Consider the following 22,721-nt stretch of genomic DNA (forward strand, 5'->3'; position numbering starts at 1 on the left):
TTATTTTCAGTGCCGTCAGTTCCTGCAACTTCTTTCCAATGTGTTATAACACATCCTAATGGGCTGGCTTTAGGGACTTCTGTGTTCTGTGTAGATCCCATTATCTTCTCTTTTCATCCCCTGCTTATCTTACACCTAAACTTTTCCTTACTGAAATTTGGATTTTTTTTTTTTTTTTTAAATCTTCTTCCCACACCCAATAGCAACTGCTAGATCAGCCTATTTGTTTCCTCTCTCTATCTGGCTGTCTATTAGGTTCACAAATTCCCAAGGATCATGCCCAAACCATTGGAAAGGGGACCCCTTTTCACCCTTCTCAGTACACAAACAAAGCACACAATGCACCAACGCAGCACGCCCGCTCTTGTACGAACACAGCAGACTTATTATTCATACTTTCTACTTACAATCATTGTTTTCAGCACAGCCACAGCCCTGCTCACATCACACCGCACACTACACAACAATTCTGCCTTTCTGAAGCAAATACCCCACACTTACTCCCCTCCTGTGCATGTCTCACTCACTCACACACTCACCTTGCTCACAATGTCTGGATTCCAACACACACACCACCTTAGCTTCCATAACACGAGATCAGGAATCCACTCCACCCGCGTTCTAGGGTCCCTCCGCGGCTGCTCTATCAGTCAGCGAATTCCTTCACTGGTCCCCCTCCTCCCTTCACGACCCGCGGAGGCCAAGGGAATGGAGAGGCCCCTCCGGTGCTCATATCCCTCTGCCAGTAACTCCACCGGCCCGCTGCTTGCAAGCCCTACCTACCCAGGGACTTTGTTGTATGCAGGACGTCTCCTGAGATTTATCAACAGCCCTTCAGTCGCGAGTACTTACAAACCCCCCAGAATTAATACGTACCGTTTCATCTGCCAGCCAGTGGTCCTTGCTGTCGCTGCAGTAAGTGAGCCGGGGTCGGGTCTCCTCCAGGAAATCCCGGGGCGCACCGTGGAGCCGTCCACCCTCAGCCTGATCCTGCAGACAGACAGCAAGGTCCCATCTGGGGTGCCAAAATGAAGCACGGAAATAAACTTCACAACCTATAAAGTTGTGGAGTAGGTACGTATTTTATTCAGCGCTGGACACAGGGGGAGAGCATCTTCCCATATCCTGCGTACCTTACATGATTTCTAATCTTCTATTTATCTAGGAAGTTCATGCATATTCTAAATCGCCTATACATATTGATTATCTGCCCCGCCTGTTCCCTGCTCCGTATGCAAATCAGCTGCATATTCATTGCGGCTGCGTAGTTTATTGGGTCGGTGGTCTCTAGATGAGTCAGTGGGCTGGAAATGATGAAGAACAGCAGTCTTCCTTGCTGTTAAACTTTTCACCTTGTCTTTTTACGCATGAGCTGTAGTCTCTCGGTTGTGATATTTTGCAGACTCTGCACTTTTACGAAGAGGGGCCCCCTTCATTTTTGCTAGCCCAGCAAAATCTATAAATCAGGGGTCTCCTATGTGCATTCCTTAAGTAATTGATACCATATGTTTTGCTCTTCTTTCTATTTAACCCTTAAATCCCCTGTTTCAGAAGAACAGTAGCTGTCTATTTATTGCTGCACTGCACTGGTCAAAGCAGGAAGGCGAAGTTGGCTGGATGCATTTATTTATTCGGGAGCCTGCTTTTGTTTTGTTGTGCTGTGTAAAGACCAGGACTTTGCAGGCAGGCTCCAGTCTTGCTGGACAGTGTTATTGCTGTTGTCTGCTGTAAAACTTGGTGTCTTGGACTACTGCGTTAGATGTTATTTCAGTAATTTGAACTAATCCAGACTGCAGGTCTACATTACAACATAGTGTATTTGCTTGCTTCAGGAATTACATTGGATACAGCTCTTAAAGGCATTAGTGTGACAGCACTGCTGCTGGAAGTACTGCAACTAAAAGCACTTGTTGGTCCTTATCTGCTGTTTACTTGCTTACATCTGGAAACTAAACTGGGAAAAATTATTTTGCAGTATGGACAAGAATCAGGTTGATACTGTATAACTATACAAACCTGCTCTTTATGTGGCAAACTGAAAATGTTCCCAAGTTATTTTTCTGTGGCAAACACGCTAGAGTGTCTCTTGCCTGCAGGAAGGTTCCTGGTTTGTTCATGTTAGAGGTGGCTGCTTGAACTACATTGAAGGTGGAACCTGGTTGGTCTTCAAATGGCCAAAGTAATTCTCAATGTGTGGTTGGTGGAGCTGGCAGCTGAAGAGCTAGTACAGTACCTGATCTAGCCATTCCTTTTCTATCCAGACTAACCACAGCCTAAAATAAGGAAATGGAAATAAAGCCAAGCCAATCCTGATGAGAGGCTTTGTCCTGTAAAGATAGCCAGATTGGTTCCCTATATACATGTAACATGAGAAAGAAAGTAATTAATAAATATTAATAAATAAGTTCTTAAGTAGATCTGCAATAGCTTTGACATCATAAAGCTTAAATATGAGTGCTTCATTTTAGGAAATAAAAAAATCAAGTTGTAGCTACTTAACACACAGCACAGTTGGAACAAATATAACACATGGCTTGCGGAAGGAAAATATATTTTTAGCAGCTGGCTGTCTAGGAGTGGTTTTGTTATTGTTGCATTACTGTTATAATGAACTTCAGGGAAGCAAACTTCCAGCTGTCCAAGGAGCTAGTCAGTAGAACCCTCTGGAAAACTGCCCTTTTGGAAAAGTGATAAAATAGAGGTGACGTATTTTTAAAGACACTTTCCACAGAACACAAGAGCTAGTGATCCCCAGTCACAAGAAAGGGAGATAGGAACGCAAGTGTCCTGGTTTGAAGGACAGATGTCTGTCGATAAAGGGAGAAGTTTTCCTTAGAAATAGAAACTTTAATTCCACTCCCCCCCAAGTATTATAATTGTTTGAATCAAGGAATCTGAGGCAGAGATAAGGAGGTAGGAATAACAGCTCTTTTACTAATATATCTAACCGTACAAGCAGAAACAACAGCAGTAGTCAAAATTACCAAGAAAATAGAACAGATAACTCTTCTGCAGTCCTTTCTTTAGATGCAGGCACACTCTGTCTGTGCTCAGTCCCGGTGAGTCCCACGCCGGTCTCGGGTGGGAACGGGCTGGAGCGGGCGGCTCCTCGCTCACCGTTGTTGTCCGGGTGATCAGCTGTGTCCGCAGAGGCAGGAGGCTGGAACGGGGCAGATGCAGGGCAGGTGATCACAGACCGTCTAGCTTTCCTGTGTTCCACAGCAGGGGCTGCAGATGGGGCGCCCTGCTCCAAGCTCTCTGGAAACACGAGTCCCCTCCGAAGGCACGAGAGGCCCCACTGGGAGCCGCTGCACCGCCCCCTTTTGTCTAGACCCATCAGAGATCCTGGGTGTAACCCAGCCAGCTCCATTGGCATGATAATGGGAAATATTCTTCAAATTGACACAGTAATAGCAAAACACTCAACCCCCATCATTATCCACCCAAAATTTTTTCCATGCCAACATGCTACAGCAAATTAAAATTTTTAAATCATATACATACATGCAGTTACAGGCACAGTATCATAGATAGTTCACCCTAGAACAAGGTCTCCTTGGGGAATGCATTGGGTCTCTCCATCCCTTTGCATCACCCACCAAGTGCAACCTGGTCCATGTGTAAAAACCGCCCCATGAACAAGATTGTAATTGCTGGAAGCAGAGTTCGCCCGAACAGTTTTTCCTAACATGCCTCTCAGGTGTACCACTGGAACCTTATCTCCATCTGGTGCTCCCAAGGGCTCTGATTGGGCAGGGCCTGCTCGGTTAGTGGAACCTCGGGTATTCACAAACCATGTAGCCTTTGGTAGATTGATCTCCCAGTTCTTGAAGGTTCCCCCACCAAGTGCCTTTAAGTTGGTTTTAAGCAGACCATTGCACCGTTTGACTTTCCCAGCCGCTGATGCATGGTAGGGAATATGGTATACCCATTCAATGCCATGTTCTCTAGCCCAGGTGTTTATAAGTCTATTTTTGAAATGAGTCCCATTGTCTGACTCAATTCTCTCAGGGGTACCATGCCTCCAGAGGACTTGTTTTCCAGGCCCAGGATGGTGTTCTGAGCAGTGGCATGAGGCACAGGGTAGGTCTCCAACCATCCGGTGGTGGCTTCCACCATGGTCAGCACGTAGCGCTTGCCTTGGTGGGTCTGAGGCAGTGTGATATAGTCAGTCTGCCAGGTCTCTCCGTATTTATATTTAGACAATGGCCCCCATACCAGAGGGGCATCACCCGCTTGGCTTGCATGATGGCAGCACACGTCTCACAGTCATGGATAACCTGAGAAATATTATCCATGGTTAGATCCACCCCTCGGTCTCATGCCCACTTAGAGGTGGCATTTCTGCCCTGATGACCTGAGGCATCGTGGGCCCATTGAGCTAGGAACACTTCTCCCTTGTGATCCCAATCTAAGTCTATTTTTGAGACCTCTATCTGAGCAGCCTGATCTACCTGCTCATTATGCTGGCGTTCTTCATAAGCTCGACTCTTGGGAACATGGGCATCCACATGACAAACTTTCATGGGTTGCTTTCTACCCGAGTGGCAATGTCTTTACACTCATCAGCAGCCCAGATTGGTTTTCCTCTACGTTGCCAGTCAGCCTTTTCCCACCTTTCCAGCAAACACCACAGAGCATTGGCTGCTATCCATGAGTCAGTGTAAAGGTAGAGCTTTGGCCATTTCTCTCTCTCAGCAATGCCCAAGGCCAGCTGAACAGCTTTGAGTTCAGAAAGTTGACCCGATCCACCTTCTCCTACGGTAGTTTGTGCAACCTGTCGTGTGGGGCTCCATACGGCTGCTTTCCACTTCCGGTTCATCCCCACAATGCAGCAAGAACCGTCGGTGAAAAGGGCATAGCATGATTCATCTGCTGGCAGCTGGTTGTACGGTGGAGCTTCTTCAGCCCGGGTCACTTGCTTCTGCTCCTGTTTGTCAGCGAGAACAAAATCCTCGCCCTCTGGCCAGTTTGTAATTATCTCCAAAATCCCAGGGCAATTCGTGTTGCCAATACGGACGCGCTGCGTGATGGGGCCAATCCACTTACTCCATGTAGCTTCTGTGGCGTTGTGCATAGAGGGAACCTTCCCTTTGAACATCCATCCCAGCACTGGCAGTCGGGGTGCCAGGAGAAGCTGTGCTTCACTGCCTTCCTCCTCTGAGGCAGCTTGAACTCCTCCAGAGGCAGCCAAAAGTCCCTTCCGTGTGGGAGTGTAATTGGCTTAAGACCCTTTGTAACTTCTGGTCCAGAATCCCAGGGGTCGGCCTTGGGTCTCACCAGGCACCTTCTGCCAAAGGCTCCAGGATAGACCATGGTTCCCAGCTGCAGAGTAAAGCACATTCTTTACCTCTGGTCCTGTCCTGACTGGGCCAAGGGCTACTGCATGAGCGATTTCCTGTTTGATCTGGGCGAAGACTTGCTGTTGTTCGGGGCCCCAGAGGAAATCGTTCTTCTTGCGAGTGACCAGGTAGAGAGGGCTCACAATCGGACTGTACTCAGGGATATGCATTCTCCAAAATCCGATAGCACCTAGAAAAGCTTGTGTCGCCTTCTTGCTTGTTGGTGGAGACATTGCAGTGATCTTATTGATGACCTCAGTGGGGATCTGGCACCGTCCATCCTGCCACTTCACTCCCAGGAACTGGATCTCTCGGGCAGGTCCTTTGACTTTGCTCTTTTTAATGGCGAAACCAGCTCCCAGCAAAATCTGGATGATCTTCAATCCTTTCTCAAATACCTCCATTGCTCTGTTCCCCCACACAATGATGTCATCTATGTACTGCAAATGTTCTGGAGCCTCACCCCTCTCCAGTGCAGCCTGGATCAGTCCGTGGCAGATGGTGGGGCTGTGCTTCCACCCCTGGGGCAGTAGGTTCCAGGTGTACTGCACGCCCCTCCAGGTGAAAGCTAATTGAGGCCTGCATTCTGCTGCCAAAGGAATGGAGAAGAATGCATTTGCAATGCCAATGGTGGCATACTACCTTGCTGCCTTGGACTCCAGCTCGTACTGGAGTTCCAGCATGTCCGGCACGGCAGCGCTCAGTGGTGGAGTCACTTCATTCAATGCCCGATAGTCCACAGTCAGTCTCCATTCTCCATCAGATTTCTGCACAGGCCAGATAGGACTGTTGAAGGGTGAGTGGCTCTTGCTGACCAGCCCTTGGCTCTCTAGATCACGGATCATTTTGTGGATGGGGATCACAGCATCTCGATTTGTCCGGTACTGCCGGCGGTGCAAGGTCATGGTGGCAATTGGCACCTGTTGCTCAGTCACTTTCAGGAGTTCTACTGCAGAGGGGTTTTCTGACAGTCCAGGCAAGGTGTTCAACTGCTTAATGCTCTCTGTCTCTACAGTAGCTATTCCAAAAGCCCACCTGAACCCCTTTGGGTCTTTGTAGTAGCCGTTCCTGAGGAAGTCTATGCCTAGAATGCACGGTGCCCCTGGGCCAGTTACAATTGGATGTTTCTGCCACCCCTTCCCTGTCAGGCTAATCTCAGCTTCCAGCAAAGTGAATTCCTGTGATCCCCCCGTCACCCCAACAATGGAAACAGGTACCTTCCCCACATGTTCTGATGGTATCAGGGTGCATTGTGAACCAGTATCAACTAACACTTTATGTTTCTGTGGCTTTGACGTGCCAGGCCATCGCACCCACACTATCCAATAGATCCTGTCATCCCATGCCTCTCCCTGGCTAGAGGCAGGGCCCCTCTAGCCCTGGTTATTATTTCTTTCCTGGGCATACATAGTGGAGGTTCCTTCCAGGGGATCTGACAGAACATCCTCCTTGCTGTAATACCCTGCACCTTGCTTGTGGGAGGTTGAGGCTACCTTCATTTTAGTGCGGCTCCCTCGGTTAGCATTTCCTTCCCTGAGCTGACGCACCCGTGCTGCCAGGACAGAAGTGGGTTTCCCATCCCATTTTCCCATGTCTTCCCCATGGTCTCGCAGGAAAAACCACAGGTCAGCTCGTGAGGTGTACCCTCTCTCCCTAGCTGGGGGACGTGAAGCTCTGACTTGGGGGCCTGTGACTCGTACTGGTGCTACGCTGATCTTCCTCACCTCCTCAATTCTCTCTATCATCTCCTCCCTCATATCCCTCATCCTATCTTCGACCTGTTGGAGGTCCCTGGCCACGACAGAGACATTAGCCTGCATTGGGCCATTCATCATGCTCTCAAAATGTCTGAGTTTGTTGGCAACAGAGCACACTGTCTCTGGACTGTTATCGGCATTAATCATTGCTATGTAGGTGGTATATTGAGATGGACCCAAGGTTGCCAGATTCCATAACATCTGCCCTGTGCACTTGACCTTGTCAGGGTCATTGTCATGCTGTCCATCCCTCCCAAAGAGTACCTCTAATACTGCTGTCTCTCTTAGCTGCTGGATCCCTTCCTCAAGGGTCTTCCAGCGCATCCTACAGGGGTGCTCCTGCATTCTCTCTCTGTGTACAAACTTCTCTCTCACACTCATTAAAAGCCGGTCCCAGAGGGAAAGGAGGCCTTGCTCCCTTACGAATATCTGGTCCACACCTGAATCCTGGGCCAAGGATCCCAAATTCCTGGCCTCAGTTCCATCCAGTTGTACACCTGTTCCTGTAAGGTCCCAGACCTGGAGTAACCAAGTTGTGAAAGGCTCACGGCCCCGCCGAGCAATGTCTTTACGCAGGTTACGGAGACTATCGTATGAGAGGGACTCGGTGACAATCTCAACCTCTGGCTCCCTTGCTGGTTGTGAGGACCCTCCTTGCTGATCCCCATTATCTAGGTGCCTCGTTTTAATCTTAGATGTCCTAGTTTCCACAGGAGCAACTGCTGCTGGCTGTGGCTGCTCCTGTGATCCAGCTGGAACCTGGAGAGATACAACATCTACGGGTTCCACTGCAGCACCATCTGACTCTCCCTCTTTAGGGCAGGGGGAGGGTTTCTCACCAGCTGGAGAAAAATACTCCTTCATCATCTGGCTATGCTCCTTCAACATCTGACTCTGCTCTTTCAGCATTTGGCCTATATCCTTCACTAGAGCCCCCAGCCACTCTGGGTGGCTCATTTCTGCGGTGGGCTGTGGGGCAGGGTTAGGCTCTGGGGCAGCATCCCTAGTCCCTGGGGCAGAGGCAGGTTATGGGGCCACATCCCTAGTCCTAGGGGCAGGCTCTGGGGCAGCATCCCTAGTCCCTGGGGCAGTGGCAGGTTCTGAGACAGCATCCCTAGTCCCTGCGGCAGAGGCAGATTCTGGGGCAACATCCCTAGTCCCTGGGGCAGAGGCAGGTTCTGGGGCAACATCCCTAGTCCCTGGGGCAGGTATCAGAGTTGTTGTCCAAGCCAATATTCCCTTGTTTGTGAATGCTAAGTAGAACAGGCCTATCAGCAACACCAGCCACTGATTAATAACACTAGCAATTAAAGCAGATCTGAAATCCTTGAGAATCGGTGGGGTAGCCTCAAAAAACTGGGTGATGGGTTGGGAGAAAATTTCCCTTGCACTCGTTACCTCACAGTAAGTACCATTACTGAAATAGCCCCAGAAACACGCAGTTAGAGTATGATAGCTCCGGATCCATGCAACCGCTTCCCAGAAAAAATTAAAAACCCATGAATTCCTGACATAATCAATCCACCAAACAAATCAGATAATAGCTACAGTAACTTTGGTGAGGGGGCCCAAATTCAAATAAGGGCTTGCAAATGGGAGGGAGATGGCTGTGACCACATTGAACACAAACCAGATTAAACCACACAACATATTGCCACTTAAGAGAGATGTTATTCCTGTCTTAACTCTCAACTCAGTGCCCACAGGCCCCACGTTGGGGGCCAAAATCTGTCCTGGTTTGAAAGGACAGGTGTCTGCCAGTAAGGGCAGAAATTTCCCTTTGGAATAGAGACTTTGGTTCTACTCCCCCCAAGTATTATAATTGTTTGAATCAAGGACTCTGAGGCAGAGATAAGGGGGTGGGAATAACAGCTCTTTTACTAATATATCTAACTGTACAAGCAGAAAACAATAGCAGTTGTTAAAATCGCTAACAGAACAGAATAGATAACTCGGTGTCAGTCCCTTTAGATGCAAGCACGTTGTCTCTGTGCTTAGTCCCAGTCCGTATCTGCCGAGGGCAGGCGGGAACGGAGGCAGGAGGGGGTGGGGCGACAGCGGCCACACCGGTCTCGGGCGGGAACGGGCTGGAGCAGCAGCTCCTCGCTCACCGTGTGTGTCTGGGTGATCAGCTGTGTCCACAGAGGCAGGAGGCTGGAACGGGGCAGATGCAGGGCAGGTGATCGCAGAGGGTCTGGCTCTGCTGCGCTCCGGCCACGTGGGCTGAAGATCCCGGGCATCCTCCTTTGAGCTCGCCGGAAACACGAGTCCCTCTCCCGGAAGCCTCAGAGGCCCCTCCGGGGCCGTTCCCACCCACCCCTTTTGTCTGGACTCATCAGAGACCCTGGGTCTAACCCGGCCAGCTCCATTGGCATGATAATGGGAAAAATTCTTTCAATTGACACAGTAACAGAAAAACACTCAACCCCCAACATACATGTTTATAAAATTTTCCCAAAACAGTAAAATTTTATTAAATGGTCCAGCCCTGACCCCATCCAATCTAAAATTGCCAACGTGTCACCCAATATGGATGACAGGGAGAAGAAGGAGGAAAAAATATCCACCCCCCAAATTCTCCATCTTGTCCATGTGTCCCTTATCATAAACATTCCAAAAAAACTATTTATGTACGTTCTAAAAGTCTAATTTACACTTTACTAGTTTTGGTAGCTAGTTTCCATTCCCTGTGTGTGGTAATTTCCCCCAGGGGTTAGAATTCAGTGCCTGTGACACCAGGGTCTCACTCAGAGGTCTTTGAGACCCTCGCCAGGGGGGTTTTGAGACCCCCAAGGAGGCCAGGGGTATGCCCTGGGCTCCCACAGGTTAAATCCCTCTCAATGCCTGTGAGCATAACCTAGTGACTAGGATCAGTTTTGTGTTACTGTGAACTCACCTTTTGGTCCTGCGAACGTGTTTTCTGGCTTTGCTTTGTTGTTGCTGCACTGCCATGGTATCTTTTGTTACAGCCAAACACTGTTGATAACAAAACAAATACATAAAGCAGGAGACACAAATGCTGACTTTGGGAGACTGGTTACCTACTGTGGGATGTTTTGACATTGATTTTGATGATACTTTCTTCATTTAGTGAAAGGTGATTTCCCCAGCACACACTTCTGGTGCAGGAAACCTTGACTGGTGTTGTGTTCCGTTGTCGTTGAGGAACACAGAATGTCTCTGTTTCATCACAGAAAGTTGTTGAGTGGTAATTAGTTTCTGGAATTGGTGACTTACTCTTTTATCTAAAATAATGGAGATCTTGCCCTATTTTTGCTCATCCTTGCATGAGCATCTTTAAACACATTTTGCTTTTTTCCCTCAGGTCCTTCTAACTTATTAGCACTTCTGTCTTCATGGGTTTTGTAGATGAATCTGTCGCTATATATTGGTTTCTTTATACTTTTCACCCTTCATATTGTATTTGGGGGTTTTCACAAAAAGAATGAAAGCTGAAGACAGTCCCCTGCACAAAGTTTTCTTCCTTGCTACATGCCTCATTGCAACATAGTTGGGGCAAAATGCCAAAGTTTGCAATTGTTTCTTAAGGTGGCTTGTAGATAGAGGCTTAGCCGCACAAGCTGTCCTTGTGCTAGGATCAGTGAGCATGTCAGGGCACACACCATGAGTGGTGAACATATTTGCTGTGTTAAAGCATGAATTGGGCAATGAAATGGGCATTAATTTTTAATTAGATATTTTTGCACAGAGGTTAAATTCTTAAGAGTTTCAGGGCTGGATGGATAAAATGTAATTTGAAGAAACTACTATTGTGGTGGATAATCTTGGTCTCCTGACTGCAGTATTTTGTGAGTTCTAGAACATGGGTTTTATGCGTTTAGCATCGTGTGTTTGACAGCCGTGCCTGTGTAACTGGCTGGGCGCTGAACTGGGGGGGTTAAAGGGCTGATCTAAAACCTTGGTGGGAAGAAGCTGAATCACAATGAGTGTGCCTTATGCGGTGTTTACTGAAGGTTTACTCCTAAGGAAGTCTACTGAGTGCGGTGCTTGCCGACAGCAGACGTTTTCACCCTTTCAAGGTGAATGTGATTGAAGGAGTCCGGTCACCGACTGAGCAGACATGGAACGTTGTTCACATTTTGGCAGAAGACCCAGGTTTCACCTATCTGTTTGAAGTATAAGCTTCTCTTTCTTTGTTCTTGTTGATGCACTTGAGTATAAGAAGGGAAAAGGACCTGTGAGGATAGAATTAAAGTAAGTAATTTGTTTGTTTCTGTCTTATATGGAACTTATTGGCAGCAATGTGCTCCCAATTCCAGGTTCTGAGCTTCACAACAGGAGAAGCGTTTTCTTTCAATATGAGTGTCACAGAAGGGGGTCTTGCTTGCCTTTATTTTTTTCACTTGTACTTTGGTTCAAGCTTGTAATAGTTTAGATTCAGTAGACACCTCAGGTAATGGGGGCAATAGACTTAAGTTTTAATTTTTTTTTCTAAAGGGATTTTTTTTTCCTCATAAAATAATAGATTTTCCTTCTTTAGTATCTTTAGAGTTGTACATTTTGCTGGGATGACTTCCCACATGAGGACTTGCTGTCAGCAGGCAGGGAGGTCTGACAGGTTGATGCCTTAAGTTCTGAGTTTTCTGTTTTGCTTGGGTATGCTTTTCCGTTGTGCTTAGGGTGATGAAGACAAAATAGTCATATTTCAGCTATGGACTCAAAGACAGTTTCTTCAAACGTCATGCCCTAAGCATAAGCAACATGAAAAGAGGAGGGTGGGCCAGCAAACAAGCAAGGAGGATGAAACTTTACAATTTGAGACTATTAATTGGATGGTTGACTCCAGTATGCAAATAGACTAAAGTCTATAAAGATGTGAGATCATGTGACCAAGCCCTCTTTTGCTTCCATCTTGGAGCCATCCAGGCAGGGGCCACAACTGTGGCATTGGTACTGCCAGGGTGTGGCCTTTGAAGGCCTCTCAATAAACACCCATTTTATTCCCCTTAACTGTGTAGTGTCTGCTCCAGGTCCTCTAGGCATCAAGGTCACAGGAACATCAGGTTTGCTAAAGCAATGAGGGGACTTTTCTGACATTTTCCTAACCTGGGGATATTGCAACAGAAGCAAGCAGAGTGATAGCACAGTATCAAGATAGGTATTTTGCCTGATGAAATCTAAATCATCTCCGTGAGCAGCCCAGCACCGTTGGGCATTGCTTTGACAGGTGTGCTTTATATTTGTTACACAGGATGGTGATTGCCAAGACATGGGTTCTAAAGAAGCATTTTGATGGTCTTCCCAAAACCAGTGACTTTGACCTGAAAAAAATAGAGCTACCAAATCTAAAGGATAGAGGTGAGCAGAGTGCTACCTGTTACTATTAATTTTTCTGGTGGTTATATGATTGCTGATGTGTGTGGCTGTGGATCTATAAAACTGTATGTTTCTCTTTGGAATTTCAAAAATTGCTGGGCTGTCACATGCCATGCACTTTAAGGGAGAAGGATAATTGCTGAAGAAGTATACTGATGGGATTGGTGGTTTCAAAGAGACCTTGACTTCTGATAATGCCCTTAGAAAAAATGATTGAATTCTAAGTCCATTACACAGCATTTGGGGCATACCTTTTAGAGTTTCATGCTGCCTAATCACACTTGCTGCCTGATGACAAAGACATTTGAAGGTGTTTGCAAATGGAGAAAATTGCCAAAGTGATATGGCCTCAAAACTGACCACCACAATGAAAACATAATTTGTTTAATGCAGAAAGAGAGAAGTGGACTGTGACACAGAACCAATGAAGTAACTGTATTAAGACCCTAACACGTTTTACTAGTAAAATGTTCTGATATACTTTGATTTGCAAAATGCTTTGGAAAAAGATGGAGAACATGATACCATATAGGAGTAGGTTTTCAGTGGAAATTTTTATGCTGACAGGGAAAATATTGAGGATAGTGGTGGGGGAGAGCAGAGTGACTGATTTGGTAATGAATCTGCAGCTGAAAGACCTTGGGGCTGGAGTCAGTGAAGGTTGGTCTTTTATTTCAAGAAGTAAGATGGCAAGATTGCTGCCTGCATTCAAAATCTATTTTTTTTTTTTTTTTTTTTTTTTGCTAGACCTTACCTTATTTGATCTGTTGCAACAAGAAGAAAGGCTGAATATAAATAGAAAAAAAGGACAATTTTTATTCCTAAGTTTCTCTGTTTTGAGAAGAGCAAGAATATATAGCTTAATAACATATTAACAGCAAGACCTGTTGATAAAAGAATGAACTTTGATTTTTAGTTTCACATGGACATTTGTGCCCTGTTTTCTAGAGCCTCATCCCACCACTTGCCATTTACAAAATTTGCCACATTTTAAAAGGTGTGCAGGAGGATATTAAAGTAGCAATTATGTTTGCAACTTAAATGTTTGAAAACTCATTTCTTCTTACATATATGGATGCACTTAAAATTTTCATGCCTGTGGGTATTTAAGAATGTGGAGTATTTTTCTATTTCCTATTTTAATCCCTAAAGCAAAAAGAGGCATAAGTTCACACTACAATGACACTTTTAAAGGCAATGGCCTTCCTTGTTATGTTACATGGCTTTCCTGCTCACTCTCAAGTAATGGAAGGTATTTACATCTGAGTACATTTCTAGCTTGTACTAGCTAGAGCTGAAACACTAATCTTAGAAAAGTAAGATTTTAGTTACCTTGCTGAAAACAATTAAAAGTTAGAAAGGAGTAGTTATCTGAAACTTAAATAATTGATTGTCTGTCATTTCATGTTTGCTTAGCTGCGCTTATAATGGGAAAAGACAAAACTAGGGAGCAGAACCAAAAAAACATAGACAATGCAACTAGAAACCCATTCTTTGGAAAATTGGACTATCCCCAGAAATCATTTGTATTGTCAGTGATAGAAAAGGGCAAGAGTTTAAGGTGAGGAAGACTCGCCTTACTTTCTCATTTTAAGACCCCTCCCCATGAAAACGACCCCAGACTTAATTTAAGAAGTCAATCACGCATGCTTAATAGCTATTCAAGCTAATTACCATAGGAAGCGGGTGGATGGGATGGGCTGTTATTATGAATATGCATTTGTTTAAATCCTTTCCTAATAAATAGACTTTGTGATCACTTGTGATTTGGCAGTGTGTATTAGAGGATTACCTCACGATGCTGCTCAGCGCTAAATAAACATACACTTTCTAACTTTAAACTGTTAGAAAGTCTTTTGTCCATGACAGTTGAGTATCAGTATTAGACCAATACTCATATTTTGGTAATTCAGAGCACTGCAGCACAGGCAAGGAAAAATATTAGTAGGTGGAGATGAACTGCTAAAAGTGCTGTGTAAATAGGAAGTTTAAAACATGTTTAACAATGTCTTTCCCAAGAACTAGTGTTAATAGAGACTGTAAAGTGGATTAAACTACTTAGAAAAGATAAACTAATGCCTTCTGTTTAAGGCAGCCAAGTAGTTTGTATTTGACCTGTGTCACCCTCTTCTGGCTGAATCATGGGATGACATTTTATATACATCAAAATTAAATGATAGTTTTTAAAATTACTGGCTGCTTGACCCCTCTGTAGAGAGAGCAGACACATGCAAAATTGCAGGGTTGAAAATATGGTAGTTTCCTTAAGCTACACTGGGAAAAGTTTCTTTTTTAACAGCATACCAATAACCCCAAACTAACGAATGTAATAGTTGTTTCTGGAAGGTTTTCCCTAAATAAAGATGGAATATGGGGGTTTTGAGCTGTAAGGAATTCATATCAATTTAGCTGAAACACTGACTTGTGAAAACTATGCTCTACTGTGCTGTCAATATCCAGGCATTTGCTTTGCCTTTCATTGCAGAGTTGCTGCTTGAATCAGTGTTTTTCAGTGTTGATCCTTACATGAAATATACCTTTTTGTCCTTTCTGAATTTCTGGCAAAAGCACCTAATTTGATTTGCCACTTAAACCTCAAAACAACAGTGGGCAGCACACACTGTTGCCAGAGTCCCAATGCCTTTGTCTGCTTTTTAAAAAATATATGTTAATTACAAGACTCAAAATATGGAGCTGTGCCAGATTTAGCTAGACATTGGGGTAACATTTCTTCTGCCATAGACTTTTCTTGGAATCAGGTGTTGTTCCTTGTCATGTCTTCAACTGGAATGCAATGTACTCAGATGAGACTGCAGCCTCGTAGCAGTTCCTGCTTAATTTAACTTAGCAAACTTGTGCTTAAGGACACATATTCAAAGTTGGGCATTGCTGGTACACCAAATAGGCAGTAGTTGAAGCACAGGGAGACTGGGTAGTTTGAAGAGGCATTGTGGACAGTAAATTCAGAGATAGTTCTCTCAGTCTTAGGCTTCTTGTAGTGGTGGACCATGCTAGGAAGATTAATGCTATAATCCCTCCAACACTCCTGCCCAGGATGCCCAAGTAGCTGGCTCTGGAAAACATCCCGTTATACTGTTACAATGGCAAGCTATTTGTGATATGTTCAACAACACTGCTGACACTCTATTCCTGGGTCAAACAGTTGCTACTACTTTGTAGTGTGTCTGTAACATTATTAAAGTTGCATACAGTAAGCTGTGTTTGCCTGTGTTGCAGACCTTACAGTCAATGGGAGATGAAGGAAGGTGACATAATGATAGGCACCCAGGTTGCCAGGTAAGACCTTCAGTTCCTGGTATCAATGTGCATGGCAGATCTCAACAGGAATGTGCTGACACTCTAGACATCTGCAGCCTCTGTTACCCATGCTTGACTTGTGTCTACATACTTCTGCTACTGACATTCTTGCCTGTAACTTGTTGGAATGTATTTTTTCTCTAAGAACCTCTAAGAACCTCTTTTGCCTTTCTGGAGAGCATTTAGACATACATCTGTATGTTGTTTCTGGTAATAATGTCTTCAAAGGCAATTTTTACAAGTATAAAGGACCAACCATTGTACTTGCCACAAATTTTGAACTTCACATTTTAAAACCTGATGTGCTAGTAGCTGCATGTCTGCAACTATGTATGCTACCTACTCAAACTGACAATACCTTCACATCACCAAGGATACAGCTCTAGCCAAAGGGTTATATAACCTTAAATCCATTCTTTTCCCAAGCTTGTGGTAATGTAGCTACACAGATGTTTCCCTTTGTTGGCTTGTTCCTGCTGTGCTGCCTGTAAGTTGCTGCCTGGGAACATCTGTGGCTTTGACCTCTGTTTCTCTGCAGAAACATTGAGGGCTGAGATAAATTAACAACCAAATCTGATGAACAGAAGGTCAACTGTTTCTAATAATTCTAAGATGCTTATCTACCCCTTTCCAACACAGTTTTCTTGTTGAGCTAAGAAAGTGGAATTTTCATTTGGCATAGAGACTGCTGATATGGATATCTTCCTAATTTTAGATATTGATTTTTACCTAGTTTCATTATCCCAAGAGATTCCATCTTCAGAATCTTCAACTTTTAAATGAGGTGCAGGTTGTCTGAGAACAGACAGCCTCTCAGCAACTGCTTGCTGTTCCATGCTATAATCCCAGCATCCTCTTTCCTGCATTCTAACTCACAGAAGCCTGGTCTGATCTCAAACCAAACTGATGCTAGTCAAAGAAACAGTTGGCACTTGTGTGGGAAAAATTGGGTTGTCATGGGCTGGGCTGAATCTAAAATTATCTTGCCACTATCTCCCTCATGATAAGAGGTTGTGGATATTTCAGGAAAGGCACTTGACACCTACAGAATCAGCAGGTATGGGATAAAAAACATGACATGAACTATTTCTTTTCTGAATCACAGGAAGAATGGAAGAGCCAGTATTGATTTGCTTCTAACAGGATGTGGTTTTGTTTTTGTTGTTATTGTTGTGTTTGTTTGTTTGTTTGTTTTTGATTTGTTTTGTTTTGGTTTTTTACTTTTTAAACAGGATTGTACAAAGCAAAAATCCTGCTTTCCTAGTGGGGGCCTTTGTCATGGGTAACAAGAGCTGGAGAACTCATTTTATCTCTGATGGGAAAGACCTACAACTCCTTCCTTTCAATTGGCTGGAATCACTCCCCAAATCTCTAGCTCTTGGAACAGTTGGCATGCCAGGGTAAGTTTTGAGATAAAAAGGCAACTATTTCCTGGATTTTGGTGCATAGGAGGTTTCTGGCTGGCTGTTTTGACCTTTGTCTTGTTCCTTCAGCATATTGCCTATTCACACTGGCAAAAAAGGTGTGCTTCTGGATGCCCTTGCCCTGTATAGGGCATGAAGTTTGGCCCATCTTCTACATCAGAGGAGATTTCCCTTGTAGATTATTGTGCCCCTCCTTGAGGATCTGTAATAAGTCAGAAAGAGGATCCAGGAAGAGATGGAAAGAATCTAGTTCAGTCTGTGTTAACCTCAGTGGAAAGTCTCAAACTTCACTGGAACCTGGACTAGTCTGCTTTTGCTGATTGGGCTCTGTTGCCATCCCTGTATTTCCAGAATCAACCCCAAAATGCAAAAGACAGATGCTTTATCATGGAGCAATATAGATGTCCTTTAAATTGCACTGGGGCAGACAGAGCTGCTGTGCTTTGGAAATCGTATTTACTATCGGGATCTTTCAGTCATCTGCTTGCATTTCTTAACTCATTATCTGTAGTTTTTATGGGAAATCAGGATTTAGTCAGTCCTAATGATCTGGAAAACTTTCAAAATGATTGTAAAATTGTGTGTGGTGGTGAACTTTGCAGATTTCATTTTAACATCAGTCAATGTGCATGTTTTTTCTAGGTGTCTTATAGAGGGATTCAGTTAGCTCTTTCAGTTGAGAACATGTGGGAAATTATAAGCTTGAATTTAGAAATTAGAAGAAAAGTTTTATGGGATTCTTGGCCAGTCAATGAGCTACTTTAGAGGTTCCTACAGATTACTAATGCTCTGATGAGACCAAAGTACAGTTTCCAGTTTTGAGCCCCTCACTAAAAGAAAGACTTTGACGTGCTGGGGCATATCCAGAGAAGGGCAACAGGGCTGATGGAGGACCTGGAGTACAAGTCTGATGAGAAGCAGCTGAAGAAGCTGGACTGGTTTAGCATGAATAAAAGCAGGTTCAAGGAGATCTTACTCTTCTCTACAGCTACCTGAAGGAGGTTGTAGCCAAATGGGGGTCAGGTAACAAGTGACAAGACAACAGAAAATGGCCTCCAGCTGCATTAGGGGATGTTCAGGTTGGACATCAGGAAGAATTTCTTCACAGAAAGAGGTTGACAAGCATTGGAACAGGCTGTCCAGGGAAGTTGTGGATTCACTATCCCTGAAAGTGTTCAAGAAACCACTGAATGTGGCACTTAGCGCTAAGGTTTAGTTGACAAGGTGGTAATTGGTGAAAGACTGTACTCAGTGATCTTGGAGATCTTTCCAACCTTAACAATTCTGTGTTTCATCCAGTAGCCATAGGAGTTAGCAGTGAGCCCATCAATTCAGCAAATTTTTCTCACCCTTTTTAATTTTTTCTGCTAGGTTTGATTTGTGATAACAAATTTAATCTAGTAGATACCAATGGGCAACTGACCTCTGTCTAACTTGGATTTACTATCTCTTCCAGTATGTAACTGAGTTGTCACAGAGTTATCTGTGTTTCTCCTTTTGACTAATGAGCACAATGAAAGCTATTTTTACCTTAGAGACATTTCTGGCTCAACATTCTCTTTCCCAGCAGTGTATCTGTGGTTTTTTTTCCTGGGATGGCTGTGAAAAAGCAAAATTAAGAAGGCTGGATTAAGTTTTGTATTTCACAATAAAGGAAAATTTAATCTTGTTGGTAGTGACAATACTTTGGTTTAGTGTGGTCATGTCTCTGTGTCTGTCATCTTTTATTCCTCACTGAACATTCTTTCCTTTTCTTTGCAGCCTCACTGCATATTTTGGTCTGCTGGAAGTCTGCAAGATGAAGCCAAGAGAGACAGTGCTGATTAATGCTGAAGCTGGTGCTGTGGGCTCTGTGGTGGGGCAGCTTGTGAAAATTGGGGTGAGTGGCTTGAACTGCTCATACTTGAGGCTGGGAAGACAGCTATAAAACAGGGCAACAGGGCCATGAATGATCAGTAGAACAAGCATCCCTGAAGGCATGCCTACACAAGGGTCTTGAGATGGAAAAGCTCCTGAAGACATAGCAAATGTAGTTGGATGTTTCAGGAGCTCGTATGGTGAGAACAACTTTAAGGGTTAGCCCTTCACCCAGCACACTCTGAGTGTCAGCTTGTGTTGTCAGGGGATGTTTATAAATGTTTTTCTCCTTTCCTTGCAGGGTTGCAAAGTGGTTGGCTGTGCTGGCTCAGATTACAAGGTTGCCTATCTGAAAAAAAATAGGCTTTGATGAAGCCTTTAATTACAAGACTGTTAAATCTCTGGATGAAGCACTGCGTAAAGCCTCTCCTGATGGCTATGACTTTCTTTGACAATGTAAGTTCAGAGAGAAGCCCTTGCCTTGAGCAGCTGTCAGTTTCTTTAAACTGTAGCAGGAACTCAATATTGTAATCATCTAATTAAAGTCTACACCAAGATTTCAATACAGAGATCCATTTAATCAAGCAGTGGTCTCTGTAGGAGCTTACTGCTTTTCTGTTCCCTTCCCACACATATTTCTGCAGCTGACTTAAGCAGTTACAGAAAGAGCAAAGCCGAAAAGGCAAAGCTGGATTATTGGCAGTATTTGTGAATGGAGAGAGAGAAGTTTTACTTCACTCTCTGAAAAGCATGGCACATTTTGGGGAGGTGACATTCACAGTAACATGAAACTTATCCAGTCCATTCCTGGCCCCACCTTCAACTACAGGCAGTTCTCTGCTATTGCTGAGAAGGGAGTGAGATTGGATGGCTCCATATCATGTGGTCATGGAGGCTGCATTGATACCTGTAAACAAAATATTAGCAAGGCCCACTTGCAAAACTACTAGAGCAGCCCTCAGAAAGTTTCTGACGTCTCCCAAATACAGCTGAAATTTTTGAATGTAAGTTCACTTTCAAGATAAAGAACTAGCCCTGTCTCTTTTGATTTTCTACTACAGCTAACATATGCATTATACCGGATAATATAACACCTGTCCACAGGGGTATTAGCTGATACACCAGACTTAAACTAACTGGCTAGGTACCCAGTTTAAAAGAAGCCATCATAATTTCTTTAGCATGCCTTTCCTTCAGCAGTGCTTCTGCCGATCCAGGGATGAAGGCTGTGGTATTTGGCCTTTCTCTGGAAGTTGAAAGGAATATTTGGTGTCAGGGCAAAGTGCTTGTCTCTGCGGCAGTAACTCCTGTCACTTTGTGCTAGCCTTCCAAATTTCATGTCCCATGCTGTAGAAGATGTTACACTTCCTAAAGTATACCCCTGGGACGCCATCCCATGAAACAAAGAAATTCCTTCAAACGAAACCCACCCTCCCTTATCGAAAACACTGTTATCTCTTAGGATTTCTATTAGCTCTTAAAGTCACAAGTTAATTGGTTCTTTTCTTACTTAGAGTTTTAAGATAATTGGTTAGTTTGCAAGTTGTAGTTTTTATTGGTTAGAAACTCAATCCTCTGGAAACCTATATAAAGCCTTTTGTTATCTGATATAATTAGATCATTGTTAGCATATCCCTTCGAGGACAATAAAGTTATCCTTGGAACTTTGCTGCACGGTCTGAAGCCTTTGATCTTCGCTAGCGGGTAGCTGAGGGCTCTGCATCTGGGGTTCAGAGGTATCTGGACTCAGGGCTGCAGACCCTGGGGTTGGAAAGCACCCAACGCTAAAAACAGCTACACCATGCTGCTAAGGTCTTAAATAGGTTTTATGGTCATGTCCATTCCCTTCATTCTCCCTTCCAACTTTTGTGCAGAGCTCCCCACAGCAGTATATTTTCTCACAGCTTTTCACTATTAAAAACTTCTTTTCACAACACATCCCTATTTTGGAGATGAGAACCATAAAGTAAAAAGTTTGCATCACCACGATGTAAAGATGCAAAGTTGCAGACTGGCATGTGGGAAAAGCAGAGCTGGTGCTTCTTAGCACCCTTAGGAAGAGGGATCTATGTGCTAGTCCTGCCTGATGCTTTCAAACCAAGCTTCACTAAGCAGATTTGGAATTAAAACTGATTCGCTACATTCATAACTAATTTTTAGGAGAGTGAGATTTAGTTCTCATAGCACTGTGTAAATGCAAGTGTTTGCATTTACAGCCACCAAGTCTTTGGGGTAGTGGAAGTTGCTTCCCCTGACAACCTGTTGGTGCAACAATCCAGTGTTAGCAGATTTTGGCAGTCAATGCTAAACACTGTATTGTCTCTAATGCTGCACATGCTCTGGTTCTTGCAGGTGGGTGGAGAATTTGCCAGTATTGCTATCAACCAGATGAAGAAATATGGAAGGATTGCGGTCTGTGGTGCCATCTCTCAGTACAATGATTCTGTACCTCAGAAAGGTGAGAGCCTTTATTGTATCTAAATTGATTTTCTCTTTGGTGATGGCAAAAAGATGTAATGAAAGTCTACTGTTTACTTTCCTGTGCCATTTAAGTGTATACATGTGTATACATTTGGGTAACTAATTGCTGTTGTGGGACACTGGGACCGTGCTCCTTGTTGTACATGCACTCATCTTCCTTTGTGCACACTATCTGGTGAACATCAGCTGTTTAGAAATAAAGGACTGGCTAGAATACATAAAACAGGACTCCACATGGCCCTATGCATGGCCCTATAGATCAGCAGAAGGCAGGTGTGGTGTCATGATGCCATTTATACAGTAGTATGCACTTTAAGATGAGATAATGGTTTTCCATCAGGTTTTTAGATGATGCAGCTTAAGGTTTTGGAGTTTTTTTTCCCAGAAGGTTTTAGCTACTAACAAAACTGCTGAGAAATGTAGATGAATGAATATTCATTTTCAATATCATTAAATTTTTCAGATTTGCCTTCTGAAAGAAATAGGAGAACTATATTCCCTTTGGTAGCTGACCAGCTTTGGACTCTCAGATCACTTTAAAAAATGGAACAGGTTTTTTGGTGATGAGGAAACTATCACACATTTTTATGATTGAGTAAACTGTTTAGCTAGAGTTTATAACGAATGCTTAGCATTCGCTGTCTTTGCAAGAACAGGAGGATAGAGCAAGGCTACAAGATAAAATAGAGGGCCAAGAATGCACAAACAGGGTAGAAGGGTGAGGCCCCTTCCAAATAAGGGGGATTCCTTAGACCCATGAACCAGCAAAAACCAGTATCAAGGTCTGAAAAGCGACCAAAGACTAATACACATGCACAAAAAAGGCAAGGTGAAAAATTCAACTGAGAGGAAAAGTGTTTACTTCATTCCAAAGACCCCCAAATGACCACCAAAGCAACCAACATGGATCCGTGTGCAGTGACAAAGAGACAAAGACCTAATTTTAATACAAAGTGGGGACAGGACGAGTTAGGAAATGAATATGTATTAGGCATATTGTGTAATCCTAGTTTGTAGAGAATAAAACAAGAGGCACAGGTCACCAAAGGTGTGCATGTTTTTAGAGGAGCTGTTCTCCATGCACCTCAGTGCTAAATAAAATACATACCTATGTTGGGGGTTGAGTGTTTTTCTATTACTGTGTCAATTTAAAGATTTTTTCCCATTATCATGCCAATGCAGCTGGCCGGGTTACACCCAGGATC

At 44.0% G+C, this 22,721-nt stretch overlaps 1 protein-coding gene across 1 annotated transcript; it reads left to right on the top strand.

Annotated features, from left to right (window-relative positions):
- The first annotated feature begins 10,634 nt into the window (after positions 1–10,634).
- Positions 10,635–21,998, top strand: LOC306814110 (prostaglandin reductase 1-like). The gene is given in 11 exon segments (XM_079329831.1): positions 10,635–11,513; positions 12,312–12,418; positions 14,922–14,997; positions 15,301–15,328; positions 15,504–15,733; positions 16,987–17,154; positions 18,940–19,057; positions 19,337–19,387; positions 19,389–19,477; positions 19,479–19,491; positions 21,388–21,998. Coding segments are annotated over 10 exon segments (1,008 nt in total). The 5' UTR covers positions 10,635–11,513; position 12,312; the 3' UTR covers positions 21,517–21,998.
- Positions 21,999–22,721: the final 723 nt, after the last annotated feature.

The sequence above is a fragment of the Erithacus rubecula genome (assembly GCF_903797595.1).
Source record: "Erithacus rubecula genome assembly, contig: SUPER_W_unloc_6, whole genome shotgun sequence".
Classification (NCBI taxonomy): domain Eukaryota; kingdom Metazoa; phylum Chordata; class Aves; order Passeriformes; family Muscicapidae; genus Erithacus; species Erithacus rubecula.